The sequence below is a fragment of the Brachyistius frenatus genome, unplaced genomic scaffold (assembly GCF_029030835.1).
Source record: "Brachyistius frenatus isolate BFR_SWC_R1_liver_20210118 unplaced genomic scaffold, ASM2903083v1 Contig_424, whole genome shotgun sequence".
NCBI lineage: Eukaryota > Metazoa > Chordata > Actinopteri > Embiotocidae > Brachyistius > Brachyistius frenatus.
In genome coordinates, this window is record NW_027211023.1 from 80,384 (window position 1) to 100,653 (window position 20,270).

The 20,270-nt window shown below is 42.5% G+C and overlaps 2 protein-coding genes across 7 annotated transcripts in view; both read right to left on the minus strand.

Annotated features, from left to right (window-relative positions):
- Positions 1-344, minus strand: part of LOC138637022 (bone morphogenetic protein receptor type-1A-like) — a 35,887-nt gene extending 35,543 nt beyond the window's left edge. For both annotated transcript variants that reach the window (XM_069725453.1, XM_069725452.1), the window contains exon 1: positions 186-344. The gene's annotated coding sequence lies outside the window, so the exon portion shown is untranslated. The remainder of the gene's footprint in view (positions 1-185) is intronic.
- A 1,928-nt stretch (positions 345-2,272) lies between these two features.
- Positions 2,273-20,270, minus strand: part of LOC138637018 (LIM domain-binding protein 3-like) — a 28,411-nt gene continuing 10,413 nt past the window's right edge. For 3 of the 5 annotated variants that reach the window (XM_069725438.1, XM_069725437.1, XM_069725439.1), the window contains 9 exons: positions 18,561-18,630; positions 16,128-16,150; positions 14,382-14,558; positions 7,718-8,019; positions 7,245-7,623; positions 6,986-7,166; positions 6,447-6,567; positions 5,642-5,757; positions 2,273-5,265 (listed from right to left, as the gene is read on the minus strand). In XM_069725438.1, the coding sequence (XP_069581539.1) occupies positions 5,176-5,265; positions 5,642-5,757; positions 6,447-6,567; positions 6,986-7,166; positions 7,245-7,623; positions 7,718-8,019; positions 14,382-14,558; positions 16,128-16,150; positions 18,561-18,630 (1,459 nt within the window). In that variant the 3' untranslated portion in view covers positions 2,273-5,175. Of the gene's footprint in view, positions 5,266-5,641; positions 5,758-6,446; positions 6,568-6,985; positions 7,167-7,244; positions 7,624-7,717; positions 8,020-8,895; positions 8,953-11,779; positions 11,820-12,160; positions 12,325-14,381; positions 14,559-16,127; positions 16,151-17,433; positions 17,610-18,560; positions 18,631-20,270 lie in introns of all 5 variants that reach the window. The other 2 variants (XM_069725440.1, XR_011312335.1) reach the window with 2 other exon arrangements.

The window sequence follows — 20,270 nt, forward strand, 5'->3', positions numbered from 1 at the left end:
CTTCAAATACAAATTACACACAAACAAGCTGCGTCAAAATCCACACGCACACACACAAAGTCTGCAATCAAGAAAAGTCCAACGGCTCTTTTAGAAAGTCGCTGGACTGTAACCCCGCGGACTGCGCATGCTCCAGCAGGTAGACGGAGCCCAGAGAGGACTGAACTTTGGGATTCAGGTCTCACCTTCCTGCCGGTTCCTTTAAAAACGTCTCCCGGATTATCGACTCCTTTTCGACGCTATCTCATCGTACTTGTTCACGTCCAACTCCCGGCAGGACACCGCGTCACAAAACACGTCGTTTCCAGCGTTTTGTGTTTTCTTCGCTCCGGTGTTTTTCTTCGGCTCCGCGGTTTGTTCGAGGCGGAGGAGACCGAATACCGGACAGAGATCGTCTGTGACTCACGCGATGGCTCACTTCGGCAGCTCAAAGCACCACGGAGCTTCCGGTCTGGGGGGGGGGGGGGGGGGGGGTCCACGGACATGCACGTGCTTGTTTTACCTTTCAGGTACAGATAAAGTGCTCATTTCTTAATGGAGGTTCTGAATGGCTTCGAGTTCCCCTGCAGCACATTTCTAAGGGACTTTTATATTTGTTTTTATTTCTGCTTCTTAGAAGGATATATTACACTGTTTTTAAAAATTACTTTTTAATAACTTTACTTGTTATTTTGCAGGTTCAGATTAACAATGTAAAACATGATCAACAGTATAATGCGTTATTAGTAGTAAAAATTCAATGACGATTTATAAACTCAAAAATATAATTTGTTTCAAACAGACATCATTCTGCACAATAAGTATTTCTACTTTTGGTACTTGAAGTATAGTTTGATCTTTTTGCAACAATGAATACAACAACAACAACAAAAAAACACGTGAATATTTTAAAGAACGATTCCAGTAGTTTTTGATGCAGTGTTGTAAATATACTTTGGAGGCCCCACATTTTTTTGAGATAAAATTAATAATTCTGTGTTTCGCCGCCAGATAAAGCACATAATTTATATTTGACGTCTTTGTCTGGAAAAACACTGAAAATATGAACAAAATATGATAAAAACGGACTCTTTTGGTCCCTTTTAGAGTTTATTAATCCCACCGTGGGGAAGTTCAGTAGTTGTAGTTGTTACATGTGGAGGTATTCAGTATATCTGGAATCCTGATGTTAAAACATAAATATGAAGAAATCATATATTTCACTGCAGCTGGTGAAGACCAAATTAAATTGTCGTTTTGTAATAATAAAAAAATTTAATTTTTTTTTTTTAAAGTTAAAACACAAATATTAGTGTCAATAATATAGACAGAGCTTCTTTCTCTGTGACATCATTCAAAATGTAAATACACAAATTTGAATGAACATTTTAATCGCTATAGGAATAAAGTTAATGACTTATTAATGAATATAAGTGATAATGTAGTTCAGTCTACGTGTTCTCAAAGTGGTGTTTCAGTCTCCCAACAAAGAGGCAGAGTGAGAGCTCACTCTTTATTTACTCCTCTGTGCTTCCAATCGCTGCTGCTCAGAGACCTGCTGGCTTTTAATTTGAAATCGATTCTAAAAGTGGCCCTTGCTCCCTCTGGTGGCGGTTACCGGAACATCATGCAGACGCATTTTACCACTGCCACTACTGTACCACTACTAGTCATAATAATATGTAATAATAATAAAATAAAAAGAATAATAATGATAGTAATAGCGTGTCTGCGTGTTATAGTAAGTTGTGACAAACACAGTTCATGTTGCAACACTTGCGTCAGAGTTTCAGAAAACTTATGACGAATGCTAAAAACATTTTTAATAAGAATTGAAAGAGGAACTTCATGAAGGTCAAAACAGAGTCAGAGCAGCAACAAAAATAGTTTATTCTAAGTAAAAGGATAAATGTTTCTGTATTTACTTTCATTTTAGGTTAAAATAACATTAATATAAATCAAAACTTGATTCAGTTTTCTGCATCAACTGCAATGTGTTAAAGAAAATTAGTAAATGTTTGTCACTTTTGATGACCTGAAATGTTGAAATATAAACTTTCTTCCTTGTTCTTCTTTCCTTGTTTCGATGTTTTAACATTCTGGTTGTTTTTTTTCTTACAATAGTTTAAGTTTGTTCTGAAAGTCATAAATGTTTTCTGTGAATTTTTCCTTTTATCGTAAGAATTTGACCTTTTTTACAGAATTATGAACCTGAATAGTTTATTCAACCTGCAACACAGATATTCTTCAAATGTTCAAAACCTGTTAAACAAAAGTAGCAAAGCAGCTCAAAGTCAGTCAACAGTTTTAATGTAACTTCAGCTTCTTCCTCTGCTCTCCATCATAATGTGGCATCAATAAAGTTTCACTTTTCAAACACTCAGTGATGTTACACAGCGGGGTTAGCACTTCTCTTATTGACACAAACACAAACTAATATACGGACATGCTGCGACAAACTGTTTGCTGCATGCACACATTCACCCTCTGAAAAACACACACACGGTATAAAAGTACAATTCGGAGTAAAAACTGTACACCAGCTCACGGACTCGGTGGCCGGGCCGAGCGACGGACGGCGCCGGTGGAAGTTCAGACACAAACGGATCACAGAGTGGCGAACGGCGAAGGCACGATTCAATCCGAACATTTTCAAATTCGTCACGGAAAGTTTGCGCCAAAGTTCATCTGAAAAATAAAGATTGTTTAAACCAAAAGTCCTACGTCATTTGTTCAGAATATCTGTGGTGTCGTTCACGTTGCAGTTCCTCCGATGGCCACCAGGTGCTGCTAAAACACGCTTACTTTATTGACATGAACTTAAAACCTTAAAAAAAAAATTAAAAAATCAGCTTTCAAAAACTTTCATAAACGTCCTTTAAGTTTCCAGATCTGTTAAAACCAAAACCTGCAGTTTTAGTTGCAGTTCCCTTAATGGCCACCAGATGATGCTAAAACAAAGCGTTTATTGAAAAGAATTGAAAACTCTTAAATAAAATTCAGCCCACACAAAATCCCTTAAAAGTCTAATGAATTAATATGACAGACTTTTCTCCACCTAAAAGCCGCTCTGCATTTGTTTAGTTGCAGTTCCTCCAATGACCACCAGATGCTGCTAAAAACCACCTTGATTGCATTGAAGTGAATAGAAAAATAAAACCAATTCATCTCCACTAATACAAGGCAATATATTTTTCAGCTTTTAGAAACCTTTTTCAAAGTCCTTTCACAGATTTGTTAAAACCAAAAGTTGCAGTTTGTTTTTTTGAACGGAGCCATCGTGTCATAAATATTCAAACTCCAGCAGTTCAGGACATTTACAGTGTAATAAAAAAAAAAAGAAATTCAACAGCTGAAACACACGGTGATGTCAAACATTCACAAACTAACATGAATTCAATGTATAATAATTCTATGAGCACTGAACGCAGCACTGACGAGATATTAGCTTCACAATAAATATCACACAGTGTGATCAATAAATACGAAGTTCAAGGTTATTTGTCAGATGGCGACGCCCACTGCACGTAATGTCACAGAGGGTTAGTAGCTTCACTCCACATCACACCTTCAGACACCTTCAGACACCGTCAGCCTCACCTGAGCAGGTTCACCTGGAAAACACAACTCCAGATGCACTGAGACGCTGTGAGAGCCGGAAATGAGTCTCAACTGTCTGTTTGTTGTTGTTTTGTGTCTCTTTGTAGTCGATGAGTCTCAGTTGTTTTGTGTCTCTTTGCATCTTTTTATAATGTTTGACTTTTTAGCACCAAATGTAACTTCCCACTGAGGTTGTGGTCGCAGTGCTCTGGTTCAGTACCTGGGTCAGTACCAGGGTCAGTACCTGAGTCAGTACCAGGGTCAGTAGTCCAGCCCAGATACTAAGGAGCCCTCTACCTCCCACTGTGTGACTGGCGGTGATGTCGGGTCACTACGTCACACATCTTACAGAAACATGGTCTACAGCATCACGCTACACCTGGACGTGTTTTTTATATTCAGCTTCGGAGGTGAACCTGCTGGAGCGAGTTCACCTGCTCATGTTTTACTGTGTTACATTCACTTCCAGTCCGACTTCAAACAGTTCATGTAAGGCTTCTTCATGTGCTGCTCTGCTGTCCAGCTCCCCGTCAGTCCGGACCACCAGCAGGTTTGAGAAAAGACCGGTCGAGGACCGACTTCAGGACCGAGAGCAGAGACCATCAAATAAACACGTTTTATATATTTCAAAATGAAAAAATAAAGCGTCACTGTTCGATCTTCTGCCATGAATGAACCTTTTAGTTTTTATGCAGTCTGTGATTTTTTTTACTCCGTAACGCCGAACCGAACTTTAATAAAATATTATTTTAGTTTTAAAGTGAAATAAAAACAATAAGGTAGCATTCAAAAGACCTAAAAAAGTCGGCGTCGGAGTAGGCACATTACCAACACAAGTCTAAGGTCTGATGAGCGCAATATTAGCTGTGCAGGTCAAACATACGGAGTCCCGAGTGTGCCAATCAGCCATCTAGCTATAACATCTTCAGCATTTAATTATAATCTATTTGTAAATTTGCTCATTTTACAAAAGGAATTATATCAAAATCAATAACATTACAAAAGTTAAATAGTACAGTAAAAAAATTATACCATTTATTTTATAATAATTTTACTTCCAGATGTTGCCTAAATATGTAAATATTAAAAAAGCTTTTTAATTGTAAAAGGGAATCACAAAATGAAGTTGTAAAAACCTTTTTCAAAAACTTTTAATGTATTTAATTGTATTTTGTCCAAATTATGTGCAATCTAACGACAAATTATAATAAATCATTTAAATTAGTGTATTTAATATTAGATATAAACATTCTTTATTTCCATCTTTATTGCATAGTCATAAAATTAAACACTAAAAACGTCTGTAATTATTTGTTTTGGCACTCCGCGGACTTCGTACAAACTCTGAGCTGAACAGCGCATCGAACACACAAACAGTTTCTGGTAGAAAACATAAGAAAAAAAACCTACAGTATGTAATAAAATGTGTTGGAGGAGCGGCAGAAGTTCCTGTTTTGAAGCAGAACCATCAGGCAGCGGCATTTTAAACATTATTCATGCGCAAAAAACCCAAAGTGTATTTGCGTAAAGAGCGTTTTACACACGTCTGTAAAAGTCGGCGGCGCCGGTGAGCCGATCCGCGGCGAGTTGGCGTGCCTACACGTTGATGGCGTGAGCGTGCTTCTTGCACAGAGGTTTGTCCTTCTTCGAGTAGAAAGGTTGACCCTCGAGGTTCACGTGGCAAACCTGCAGAAACACCAGAGGAGGCAGCGGATCAGTGACGATATCTCAACTAGAATAAACGAAGTCAGCGCGGAAGTGCCTTAAAGTGAAATACCACCGAGGGCCACTAGGGGCTGGCTACAAATAATCTCCAATAGACTTCATTCTATCATTAATTAGATATTAGGACTCAAACACAGTTATGTTTGGGGGCGGGGCTGTTTGATTGACAGGCCTGTGGTGCAGTCAGGTTTACAGTATAAGTGGGCAATAAAGTGTCAATAAAACAGACAAGCCCCAAAAAATGAAGCTTTTTGAGGCCTAAAACGATTACGTAACGTTTTTCTGATCAGCTGATGGATGATGTAATATTTGTGTGAAGTGTTTGTGTGTTTCTCACCGCGCAGACGAAGCAGGTGTCGTGCCAGGTGTGTCCCAGAGCCTCGATGAACTTATCGCCCGCCTCCACCGGGAAGTCGCAGCCGTGACACTTCGTGCTGAAGAGGGCGATGTAATCTGACAGAGACACAGAGAATACAGGCAGCTATGACCTCTGACCTCCAAGAATAAATCATGTCATCAATCGTGTGAAAGCAAAGATATTAAATCAACATGCTCAGTTATTGATCCTTAAATCACCTGCTGCTCAGAAATATGAAAAAATATGGACAAAATTAGCCGGAATACAACAATTGTCCTGTTTACAAAACGACAGACATGAAAAGTTAAAGACTTTGTCGATCAGAAAGTACAAAAGAAATTTGTTAACATGTAAAATTCTGGACGGATTTGTAAAAATAAAACAAAAATATGAACTTAAAGGAAAATGTATGTTCAGAAAATGATTTTGTTTTTAAATTATTATTTTTTTTTAAATGTATTTCAACAAAAAGGGAGAATTTATTAAATAAAAATGTTTCATACATTTTAAAGCCAGATGATTAATTATCCTGTCTGGACTGTGTTCGTAAAAGTTAAAAGAAAGCAAAATATCACCTGTGATCAGAGAGGTTTAATAATAAGAAGAACAACAAGAATTGAGCAAAATTATATTAAAATTTCTGTCAGTTTTCTCTTTTTAATGGCTGTTTATATTCAGAGTTCAGACATTATAAATACATTAAACTATTAAGTTTTTCCAAGATTTCACACACATAAAATTGTATTACAAGATTATTTAACAATCCTGAATAAATGAATCGTACCTTTCTCGCAGTACGGCTCTCCGTCCTCCATGTGGAACAGACTATTTCCAAAAGCTTTCCCGCAGGCGGCGCACACGAAGCAGGTGGTGTGCCACGTCTGCCGCAGGGCGTGCATCACTTCCTGCAACACAACACACAATTTAGGATCAAAATTTGACTGATTAAATAAATGAATAAATCAGTTGCTGTAACCTCTGTGTGCGGCAGCGCCCCCTGCTGTGTGGACACCAGCAGTCCGTTACCAGTTACAAGAAGTTGCTTATAAACCGAAACTAAAGTCTGCATTAAACAAATGCAGCATTCAGAATTATTAATAACTGATATGTTACAAATATGTGAAATTAGAAGGTTTTAAGAGCCGCTGTTGTTTTGAAACTGCTGCAGCAGGTTTGGAAAGATAAAGAAAATTCTGGATAATGTTTGGGGAGTGACTAAAAGCTGCTACACTGACGGGACGCTCCTTTAATGAACTGTACTGTAGACAGGTAGACAGGTGAACAGGTGAACAAGGTGAACAGGTGTACAGGTGAGCGTCTCACCCCCATGATCTTGGTGTTGCAGCGGGCACAGGTCGGGGCGAAGAACTCCTCGTAGCAGTTCTCACAGTAAACGTTGTTCTGCTCCTCCACGAAGCTGACGTCGGCCAGAGACATGTGGCAGTAGTGGCAGTTGAACTCCTCGGGGTGCCAGGAGCGGCCGAGGGCTACCAGGAAGGGGCCCCTGGAAACAGCGACGTAAAACATATTATTATATACGTTTTATTGTGAAAGAGACGCGCAGGAAGCGGCCGGCCGTTACCTGATGATGCCGTTGCAGGCACCACACAGAGGGGTACGGCTGCTGGCGGCAAACCTCTCCGCCCTCTGGGCCACGCCCCTCGCCACTGGAGGGAATGGGGCGGGATTGGGTGTGAAAGGGGCGGGGCTATGAGCTGCAGGTCCGGCGGGGGATGGGTTAGGGATGAATGCCGGCGGGGGAGGGGCGGCCTGGGGCAGCGGCTGTACCTTCGTGGAGGTGGTGGTTGTCTTGCCGGGGTCGAACTTATCGGCGAAGTTGGTGTCGCTCACCCAAGGGGGTCTGTTGGAGGGGGACGGAGCAGAAGGGGGCGGGGCCGGGACGGCGGCTGGAAGCTGGGGGTGGGGTGGGAGTGGAGCCGGAGCTGGAGGCGGAGCCATGGCTGCGGGAAGTAAAAGTAAAAACAAAGTTAAAATAAAACATATTTAGAAGTATAAAATAGATATAAGAATAGAAAGATAGAAATTGAACGTCACCTGGCTGGGAGGGATAGATGCAAGCTGTGCTGACCACCTTAGGAGGGGCGGAGCCTAGAGGAATCTGAATCGAGGTCTGCTGAGTGGGCGGGGCCTGCTGCATGGGCGGCTGCTGGTACTGCTGAGGAATTGGCTGGTACTGCTGCGGGATTGGCTGGTACTGCTGCGGGATTGGCTGGTACTGCTGCGGGATTGGCTGGTACTGCTGCGGGATTGGCTGGTACTGTTGCGGGATTGGCTGGTACTGCTGCGGGGGTGGGGCTTGTGTAGCCTGATGCATGGCAGGAGGCAGATCGTACTGGCTGGAGAGGAACGTAAAAAAGTTGCTGTTATTACGTGGAGAGATTCTAAAACATTGTTTCCAACAGTTCTCGAGATGTAATTCATTTTACAAAAGATATTTTTATATAATTTATGTCTTTTTAAGGTTTGTCGTTAGCTAACTTTGTCTATTTGTAATATTTCATTTCTGTTCGCTTTCATTCAGGTTTTTTTTACACTAAATAGTCTTGTATTGTGATTACAGATGACTCAAAACGTGGATATACTTTTAAAATCAACTTGTAATTACTTCATGAGTTTTCCATATGGTACAAATACTCAAAGTTTCAGACTTTGAACCCATCAGCTACCAAATTAAACCATTTTACCAATTCTGTCAGAAAACTGCCTTAAACTCACTTCTATAACTGTTTGTTGTGTGGTGTGTCCAACAGGGGAAAAAACATAAAAATGTCTGGTGATTCTTTCACATATTTCAGGTTCTTCAATGTTAGTGTGAAGCTTAGCATACAAACAGGAAGCAGATGAAAACCGCTGGCCTCGTGCTGACCTTCAAAATCAGCAGTTAGTGCTTACTGCGTTGTGTAATTCTTAAAATACATTCAAAAAACACACAAAGTGTTACTTTAGATGAAGAAAGCAGAAAAGGAACGAAAACCAAAGAAAATTCACCTTCAGATAAAAAAAGCAGTTAAATCAGAAAAGCTGTAAAAACACGTGAAAGCTGGAACAGATTCAGCCGCTGATTCAGAAGATGACGCGATGAAGAAGTTAAAATTTGTTACTCAAGAGTTACATGTTCCTGAGAACACGGCGGTTACGGGTTCAACTCCACGCCTGAGCTGTGGGCGGAGCCTGAGATGAAGAAGCATCCGTTTGATGGTGGATGTCTGTACCTGGAGACGGCAGCGTTGTGCTGGAAGCTGTAACCAGCGGCCGGCTGTCGCTTCAGGCTGCAGGTGTGGAGACAACAACAAGAGGTCACCATGACGACGAACAACCTGAGGTCACCTGTTCGTTGGTGAGCTGTTGTCTGATGTCTCTCAGGTTTCTCACAGCAACACGACAAGCCGAGATGTTCGAACTGGCAGGTCAACCACCGTCCAATAAAAACACGACGCTCATCAACTTCAGACCAACCGGCAGCAACAAATATTATGTTTTTAATATGAAAACAAGTTTTCCAGATGTCCGTCCCGTTCCCGTGATCACAATATCTCAAGAACGCCGAGATGGAAATTCCTAAAATTTGGCAGAACCATTCCCTTAGTATCAAGGATGAACTGAATAGATTTTAAGGGTTAAAGGTCAAAGGTCAAGGTCACCATGACCCCAATTTGACACATTCACATGAAATCTAAGAAAGGCCAGGCTTAATTTCTTCAAATGTGACACAATCGTTCACTTGGACTCAAGGATGAAGCGATTAGAGTTTGGCGGTCGAAGGTCAAAATTCAAGTTACTGTGACCTCACGTTCCTCTAATCTGTCCGTCCCATTCTTGTGAACGTGACATCTCAAGAACAACTTGAGGGATCTTCTTCAAACTTGGCTGAAACATTCACTTGGTACCAACCTTTGACCTCTGATCAAAGATCTTCAAATGTGTTAAAATGCTCACAACGCCTTAACAATGAACTGACTAGATTTTGCTGGTCAAGGGTCAAAGGTCACTGTGATCTCACATCTTTGCCATTCGACCAATTCTGGGGTTTATTGTCTATATTTGGAGAGACTTTTAGACCTTCACACTTTCTATACATCAGCAGATCTTCCCAGGATTGTGGTCAAGCTGTGGAAACAGAAATCAAAATGTTCGGGGAAGTCCCTCAAACTTCTGTGTGAACTGTTGTGGAGCCCAAACCGAGCTAAAAGACTTCAAATTCACCAGACGGACGATCAAGTATCTCCGTCACACATTCTCAGATGATCTGTTTTCTGAAGTTAAAACTAAATCTAATCTCCCTTCAGACACCAGCAGCACATGAAGAGTCTTCACAGGCAACAAACACGCTCATAAAATCAGCTCAACACTGTTTCTCAGACGTCCTGAGGTTCTCTGATGTCGGACTCTCCAATCGCCACATGAATGCAACACGTTTCTGACAACTGACTGAAAATCTTCAAGAAACACCAAATTCTAAATCGTTCTCATCAAACAAACGAACATCAAACACAAAACAACGGTCATCTGAAGCTACGGCGAGCCGAGAGGGTCAACACTTCCCACTGAGCAAACACACACACACACACACACACACATTGTCCTAAATGCATATTATCCTATGATTTTTTTTTTAATATTATGATTACATTTTTCCAAAAACAATCCTCCAACAGCTGTTGCACAATTTCTGAAACGTCACTGAAACACAAGCTGATTTGTTGGGGACTATTTTCAGCGGCGGATTAATCCACGTTCGCTGCTGTACAGGCAGCAGGACGGCGTACGTGAAATCGATGGTGCATTCAGGAGCAGCTGGGAAGTAGAAAAGTCCCAGTGGGAAAGTGGATGCTGTCTGAGAAGGTTTGGCAGCGTTTGTGATGAAAAGAAAGAAAATAAAACATTCACACAGCAGGTTTCATACAAATAAAGTTTGATTGTATTTTTCTCTTTAGAACAATGCGAGGATTAAAATCTGGGACGCAAAACTGTTTTGCGTTCAGAAATTGAAATAAAATGTTAGTTTTTTCATCAGTATGTATTTCCAACCGTGGCCTCAACATTAAAACAGCGTTTCTTCCTGTGTTTGTTCGTCACGGAGATTTTCCAAGTTGCTTCCTTCATGATGATTTACAGCCAGAAGAAAAAAAACACACAGTCTCTTTATTGGCGGATAAAAGCTCGACCTCTGCTCCTATTGATTCCTGTTGAGTCATTGGACAGCAAACAGAGTCTGACGAGAGGATGGAGGTTGGGGGGGGGGGCAGCAGGATCGATGGTGCATAATGGAGGGATGATTAAATAAGTGCAGGGAGAATAGAAAGCTCCATCCATCAGGGGGTAGACAGGGAGGAGGGGGGGGGCGCAGGGGCGCAGGAGGAGAGGGACGAGGAGGAGGAGGAGGAGGAGGGTTAAAAGGCCTCTCCGTCCTCTCTGCAGACCTCTGATATTCAGCATTGATCAGATTTCAGAGGAAACAGGTCGACAGAAAACAAACAGAGCTGCGACACTTCAGGGGCCGACGGCTCGACTCACATTAATATCAATATATATATCTAGATATAAATAAATATAAATCCTCGGATCAGTCTGATGGTTTTAAATCAGCATCGTTAACACTCGCTCATCACTGACTACTGACTTATTCATTCATGTTTATATTTTCCTATTTTAAATGATAAAGATGAACTCACAGTTGAATTGTGTGTTTAAATTTGCACAAATTGCACACAGCAGAGATTTTATGGGTCCGGCTGCTCCTCCTGCTGGTGAAACCAGATCATTACATGTGAGCAGGTTCAAAATGAAGCTGTGTGGGAGAACGACAAACAAAAAAAATCAACAAAATACAACTCTACAAAAACACACACCGATCATCACATAAAGGAAGTGTACAACCTTCAGGGTGGGTGGGGTCAAATAACACGAGGTCATCAGGAAGACACTTTGTGAACTGGAGAAGGTGGTTTATGGATGAGGAGGTTCAGGTGAGGAGGTTCAGGTGAGGAGATTCAGGGGAGGGGAGGGGCCGGGGAGAGTGCACAGGAACAGGGCAGGTGAGGTGTTCAGGTGAGGAACCGGGGGTCAGCCGCTGTCTAATAGAGCTCTGGTGCCTACCTGCTCCTTTCCAGCACCTCCTCCTCCTCCTGCTGCAGTACTGTAACAGAGGAGACACCAATAAGCTTCTTAAAATGTTATTCAAAATAAAAAAAATATATAAAATAGACCTGTAGATTTAATTATCAGAGACAGACTTTACTTCTAACGTCCCCTCGTTAACTCGGTTGCTTTATTCTCAATAGTTAGGAAAGAGGGCATGCTGGGAAATGCAGGGGGAGGAGCCCCAGAAAAATATCTGCATCATGATGTTACCCTGCAACATGTCTACTAAATGAGAAAAATGGATTCATGTTTTTTTGCACCAAAGTTCCGAACACAACATAGTAAAAGTTGTGTTATTAGAAACCAAAATGAAATGAAGCGTAAAGAGGAACTCACAGGACTCGGTTCCGGTCCGGTGGGCCAGAACCCGGAAGGTCTTGGACTGCATGCCGGCGCTGCGGCAGCCCCCTTCGCTCGGGTCCGGGTCTTTCTCGGCGCTCTGCACGGCCTGATAGACGGCCGAATCCCTGCCTACGAGGCCGTCTTTACCTGGAGCAGTACTGCAACCACACAGAGGGGGCGCCAGATCCCCGGAACCAAACCCAGTCAACCACAACAACGCTGAAGATTCAAATCTCCAGGAGGAAGGAAAACTGACTTTTTTCTTTGTTTACGTTGATATTTTTGACTTCCTGCTGACTTTTTACTGAAACACTGAACTTTTAAATATTTTTAAATCAACTTTTTGAATTCCAAAAAAGCTCAAAAACCAAAACCAGATAAATTGTGGACAGACGCACAGATAAAATGTCTGCTGGCACTTTGCTTCCACGTTGGAAGGCTGCCTCGCTGGTGTAGCTACGTCGTTACCACGGCAACACATGCAGACACAGACAAATGTGGTTCAGCTGCAGTCTGAACGGAGACGAACACTCGGTGGACGTTTAACGAGAAGTTAAAGCAAAAGTTGACAGAAGAAGAGAAACACGACGTTTTAAATCAGAAGAAAAAGTTTCTGACACCAACAGAAGGAAAGAAACGGGGATCAGAACATTTTAGTTTCAACTTCCTTCAGTGAGGTTCATGGTGAAAGATCTGTTCGAGATGTTTTTAATTTGTTGTAGTTTTATCGAGTAGAAACGAGGTGAGAGCGAGATGACGACTGGAGGATGAGGAGGAGGATGATGAGGATGATGAAGATGAACACACAGGACTGTAACTGGTTCGGCTTCGGCCCGGTTTCATTAACGTTTCAATCAGAGCCGGTTCATCGGAAAATAAAAATAAAAAATAAAAATAGAACAGCTGAGATGAAAAATGAGTCTCAGAGAAAAATGTTTTACACGCACACACACAGAGAGAGCTTCGTCTGCAGCAGCAGGGACGAATGGAGGAGGAACACATCTTCATCACAACAACAACAACAACAACAACGAGATGCAACAACAAACATCTCTGCAACTTTCATACGCCGACAAATCAGAGAAACACTGAGACAAAACTACAACCAGGTCTCCAACCTTTTCTCCTCATGTTCAGTAGCATTTATTCACATAGCTGAGCTCCTCCCAAACAGCTGAATCAGCTTCTTTTAAACTGATTCTCAACGTACACATTTAGTATCAAACCAGGTTCAGTTCAACAGCGTGTGCAGGAATTGTTCTATGGGCTTTTAATTTGAAAAGTCGCAGCATATTCAGCCGACCAGCGGCGTGACTTCGATCTCTCACTCTCAGTGACAGACACTCTTTATAGCTCCGCCCCCTCTGTGGTGGTCCAGCTGAAAATATTGTATTTATGTTATTTTTGTTTCCAGCTCAGTGAGAGTCTGTGTTTCTGTCCTCTGATCTCTGTGTGTGTCGCTGTTGGCGGCGCTCCACCTCTGCTGCACTGACACGGTGTGGAGCAGACACGCCCCCAAAACCAGGTCTTCTTGAATCTTCTTTTCTAATGAATGAGGGATTATTTTCAGATGGACCTCCAGAAAACTAAGAAGAAGGAGTGACTTTAGCTAACAACACCGAGATAACTGATGGACACATTTTATTCACTTTGGATTTGATGAGAGAAGTTGAATGGGAGTCTATGGAGCCGGAGGCTTTTTGGAGCCGACCTCTAGTGGCACTCGCTGGTATTGCAGCTGAAGACACTTCTGGATCAGAACCATTTTACAGACCTGAAGCTACGAACTCTTTTAGAAACAGTCTGAGGATAAATCAGCCTGAACCCAGATACACACACACACACACACACACACACACACACACACACACACACACACACACACACACACACACACACACACACACACACACACACACACACACACACACACACACACACAAACACACACACACACACACACGCTGCCATCAGGATCATCGTGAAATAAATAAACGTCTGCTGGCGTTTGAGTAAACTTCTCAAGGACGAGGTTGAGAGAGGAGGAAGAGGAGTAGAAGTAGGAGGAGGAGGAGGAAGAGGGAGGACGGAGGAGTGCACACTGGGTGGAAGAACAGTCCAAACGAAGAGGAAGACGAGGAGTGCTTTCAGGAGGAAGAGTTAGAGGAGGAGGTGATCACGGAGGACAGGGTGGAGGTGGAGGTGGTGCTCTTACCCGCCGTCGTGCCCTTTAGCCTGCGACTGTCCGGCGATGGCGTCCATGATGGCGTCCTGCGAGTACATGCTGATGGGCGTGTTGTACTGGGCGTGGATGATGGTGGCCTTCCCGCCGGGGCCCTTCAACTCGATGGGCTGATGGGTGTCCTTCAGCACGCCGGGGGGGAAGCCGGCGCTGTCGGAGCAGAGGTGACGGAGGGATGGAGGAGGTGGAGGGATGGAGGTGAGGATGGTGGAGGTGACGGGTTTGTGTTAAACAAAAGAAACGTGCAGTCATGCTCACAACAAACGGACCAACAGAGGAAACCAGACGAACATTCAGTAAAATATCTCCAAACAAATATCATTTATCACTTTAGTCTGAGGAAACGTTTTATTCTGGAGTCCCACAAGGCTCCGTTCTCAGTCCCCTTTTTGTTGTCATGTACATTAAAGACCTGTCATTTGTATTTTTGCGTGTTTTTTAACGTCATGACACTGAGCTGCCCTCTAGTGGACCAGCGGGTGAATTACAGGCTTTGCTGTGGTTGAACATTCAGGATGAAAACTGTTTTTCTTGTTGCTATGATGGTGAAAGATTCTTTTAAAATTTCATTCAGCTCTTAGAAAACATCTAATTTCACAGAGCTGTACTTTATCATTTTAACCACAGCCAGGGGAAGGAATTAATTCAACTTAAATTCACCTATACAGTGAACCCTCGCTATAACGCGGTTCACCTTTCACGGTCTCGCTGCTTCACGGATTTGCATCGTGCATTGAAATCACATTATGACTATATGTAACGTAGATATATTTAATGTCCAGTTCTATCTATTTCAATTGTAAAATAAAGGTTACTACTTCACGGATTTCGCCTATCACGGTTTCTATTTGGAACGTAACCCCCGCGATAAACGAGGGTTCACTGTATTTAAAAATCTAATGATTTACTTTAAATATGTAAAGTTAAGTCAAGTTTAAACTCTCTGGGAAACAATACAAACTCCTGAAAATAAAGGATTGGTCTTCAAATCTTTGCAAAAATTCTGCATCACACATTCAAAAAAACAGAAACACACGCAAACAGTTCCTGTTTTCACTTCACAACATCAGACCAACCAATCAGAGATCAGGACACTTTGAGAGACGCAGCTCCGCCCACTCTGTTAATCAAACGTCATGCTTCACACGTCCACATGCCTCCATCAGGAAACACACTGACGTTCACCTTCAGCACACAAACCATCGGATCGCAGCCGTTATTTACAAAACTAAAAGTAGTTTGTTTTGATGGTGAGACGAGAAATCCCCCCAAAAAACAGAAGTGAATTTGGTGGAAAACTGTCTGTTGTATTTGAATTTAGTTGCAGTACCAAGTGGGAGGAGCCAAAGAAAACAGGAAGTTTCAATAGTTAAATTCGCCTACAAGCTACAGTTTGAATTTAAACTGCTGAGAACTGAGAGCAGCTTATTATTATTATCATTATTATTAATATTACAGCTCTCTGTTTGACTGCAGGCTTTTATTCTGAAAAGTCTCCCGAGAAATACGCCGGAGCAAAAGAGACGAAGGCGGTCTGATTCTATAAGAACAACATGCTCTGATTTTACTTGATCAGCTGCTGGACGATAACAGACTGACGAGTTAAACCAAACATCCCTCAGAGATCCATAACATACAACATACAACATGCCTTCGAACACGTCAACACGTCAACACGTCAACACGGCCGAGATGCTTGCGGCCGGAGAGGAGACTGACTTTGGAGCAGCGGGCGAGAAAACCTGGTCGGAGCGACAGGAGAGAAGAAGAAGAGAAGATGGAGTCATTAGAAACACATCCGGTCTGTTTACGAGTCCTTCGGCCGAAGGACGACGGAGGAGAGACGGCAGCACGTCATCCAGAGGTCAGAGGTCAGAGGTCAGAGGTGACCCTCGACATGCTCCCGCCTCCGACGAGGCTGCGGAGAAGAGAGGTTTAAATCCCAGGAAGGTGTTTCGGTCTGCAGACGTCCAGAAGGTCTCGGAGGACGATGACATCGCAGCAGACGTGACATTAATAACAACGGTCGTAAAACCAAACCGCTCTAAAATATACGAGACGTTCGGACCGTCGAGGCTTTTACCAGAAATCTGTTGAACCGAGTTCTCCGAAGACTTTTCTGTAATTCTTCAGATTTGATCTAGTTTTGTTTCTAAAAGACTTCGAAGGAACCGTCGAAAAAAACCACATTAAAGGAGCCTCAAAAACCTCCCGAGGAACAGCGTCACACCGAGTCGTGTTTACGAGAAGCGTCAGTAAATATGTCGCTCCCAGCTAGCCAGCTAAATCGTTATTAGCCTCTGGAACGCTAACGTCGGGATCACACGATGTATTTCCGGCGCCGCGATGCGCCGCGATGCGCCGCGACGGGTCGTATGTTCTGTACTTAACAGACTGCGCAACATATTTTCCTGTCACCATGGTAACTCCGTGTTTTTTAGTCCAGAGACGAGCAAAGATTACCGGTACGACCCGGACCAATCGGCGCTCACGTTGAGTTCATGTGCCGTCTTGGGAGGAGGGGCTACAAGCTGTCAATCATGGCTGTTGCTCAGCAGGTTGCTGCCCGGAAGCTACGAACTTTTTGATCAACAGTCGGACGTTTCAACCAACCAGCTGCTGAATGTGCAGATTTAGCGTCTCAGCTTTTCTAAAATTAGTCAATCAGTTTAATTACGTCTTAATTTAACATCGTAAAGCTGAATTATTCACGCTATCCCTGCAGAGTGTGTGTGTGCGTCCTCTTCACTCCTCCTCTTCCTCACTCAGTCTCCATCATCATCATCATCACAGAATCATCTCAACTAAATCTGGAGATGTTTTGATTTCACTGTCCAGACATTATTTTTGTGTTTTGTTTATGATTGTGAATGTTCTGATTCGCCCACGTTTCTCCTTCTCCTCAGGGGTCAAAGGTCAGCAGAGGTCATCTTTTCTTTCATCTGTTCTTTTGACTTTCTTCTAGACTAAAAGCGCGTCAGGTTTTAAGCCGACCGTCTCGTCGGGCCGCTCCGTCTCTACGTACCCGGCAGGCCGACCCGCCTGGATCGCCGCCATCTCCCTCAGAGTCTCCTCTGAGTACAGGCCGATGGGGGAGTTATACTGCCTCCTTTGGGCAGGGCTGACCGCCACTGCTGCCTCTACAGGCCCGGAGGAGGCACTGCAGGCCGAGGGGCGGCCGTTTACCTGCACCGCCTGAGGCTTCCGGAGGAGGAGGAGGAGGAGGAGGAGGAGGAGGAGGGGAGGGGTTCACAGGGGCGGAAACAGGAACGGGAGGAGCAGAGAATGTTGGGTATCAACTATCAATAACTGATCAATATGTTTTATAAAAAAAATATAGCTTGTATCTATTTTAACCGAAGGAATCTTTTCAGTATAAAAGCCTGAAATAATTTTTTTGAATATTTATTGTTGTCATAAATATTCTAATAATTTGAAAACATTTTTAAATTACAAACATTTCAAATGTGATTACATTTTCTATTGCTACCTTATATTGCTATTTGTATTATTACTAGTGTATTATCAATATCTTTGACTGCTGACACATCAAAATAAAAGTTCTGATATCATATCAGTATTCTAAAATTCTGACTTTTACTTTGATCTCATTGATCATTTCAATGCAAAACTAAATAAAGTCTTGTGTTTCTGTTGCCTGAAAAACACAGATATCGTTTTTTTCAGATATAAAGACATTGATTATTTTATCTGTCAGAGGCTTTGATGTTTAATCAGGTGATTTTATTTCGAGAAATAAACTGCAACACGTATAAATTCTGTCTTCATGTATTTTTTAAAACATTAATGAAGTTTGGTTAAGATTTGTGCTTTTCTTCTTGTGGCCACCAGGGGGCAGCAGCTCATCAGCTTCAACAAGTGGGACTGAAACTGCAGTCCCTAGTGTGTGTGTGTGTGTGTGTGTGTGTGTGTGTGTGTGTGTGTGTGTGTGTCTTTGTGAGGATCAATTACAGTTTTAGACTTTGAGCCTTCAGACAGTTTGTTGGGTGACTTTTATCATTTTGAAAAAGCAGAAAACTTTTGCAAATACAGAGGACCAAAAAAATGACTGAAGTATCAATAAATAAAAATGTAATTGATTCATAAACATTAAATGTGGAAATACACAATAAAATTGTGGGATTGATCTACCTGCTGGTGAGGGATCATGGGAATGGCGGTGTCCATCCTCGGTGCCGGCATCGCAGCGGGACGCTTCGACCTGATGGAGGAAATAAAAAGCGAAAGGTGAGGATCGACGTGTTGAAAGAAAACCGGAGAACACGTGTCAAAATAAAAATTAAACGTGTTTTATTTCAGTTCATTCTCAAACTAAAACGACACAACACGTTGAAGTGTGTTAGCCGTTTTAGGCGCCCCCTATAGGACCAACACATCATTACACCAACTGTCACGTCCGACTCCGTCTGAGGAAACGAGGGATGAATTGAAGTCGGAGTGTAAATCTGAAGTCTCTGAAGGCTGCAGATGAAAACATGTCAGAAACATGTCGTCGTTCATTTTACTGGATGAATGTTTTTGTAAAACTGGTTCAAATCTAGAAACCGATATATTTTCAAGGAATGATTTTAGTTGATAATTAAACACAGTTGTTCGTCTCTTATCTTTATTCTTTGTCTCAGTAAAATTATTATTCCTCAAAACACCATAAAATAATATTCGGAGTTCCTCAAGGATAAATTTTAGAGCCATTACTTTTTAATAATGTACATGTAAACACTTGTTTTTAATTTTTTTTATTACTTTTTAGATCTGACTTCACTCAATCACAATAAAAGTAAACTGTTCGCAAAATTGAATTGTCCTGGATTTCTACAGCAGCTGGAGCTCCGCCCACTTTTTTTTTTTTTTAACAATATCAGTAACACCGGCCTCTCGGGTTGTTTATATAAGCTGCGTTCAAATTATGTCGTATTTACTGAGTACAGAGAAGAGTCCATAATTATTCTATAAGCTTTGAGTTCATGAGTTGTGGTGTGTTTGTTTACAGAAAGGTCAGAGGTCGTGGAGGTTCATGTTACGTTGGATGTTTAGTGAATTTATTGGTTTTAGTCACGTAGAGTTTGTCTTCATAACTTAGATAACAGCCGACGCCTGAGGAACACGTTGATTTTCCCTCAGTCTTTCTATTTCCTGTTAGCTTGATGAACTGTTAGCTTGATGAACTGTTAGCCTCGGTGGCTTCTAGACGCCCTCCACATGTTTTTACGATTTAACCACCTGAACGCCGAACATACGGGTCACATGACTTCCTGTGTTGTAACCACAAGCTCACGAGTTTGAACGCAGCATCTAATTAACAAAAATTTTCATTAAAATAAACGGTCAGAACTTGTTCTTCTTCTGTGGTTTCTGCCACAGACGTGTTGTTCCCTGCAGAGATCAACGAGCCCTCGGAGAGGAAACATTGACACCAATCGATCGCAGGTTGTTTTTCTTGTCAAGCGTTCAGCGGAAGTCTCGTCATCGCGGCGAGGTCGTCGGGTCGTCCTTTAACCGAACGTGGAGTCTGAACGTTGTTCCCTCTGAACCTCATCGATCCCGATGGCGGCCGTCACCTCCTCCGCTCCTCGAGCAGCGAGCCGTGACCTTTAAATATCTGCCTGACGAGCAGCAGCCAATCAGCTGCCTGCTCTCTCTCGGGGTCGGTGGGGAATCTGGACGACGAGGACGCGGCGTTCCTCTCAGTGAAAGTAGGACAGGAACAAATGTCATCGCCGTGTTCACCGTCCTCCAGACATCAGACGGGTCATCGTTCACATCTCCGACGGATCATCGCTGATATACGACCAACAGGTCTTTCTGCCTTTTTGGTTTTAAAATCAGATCACGGTGAAGCAT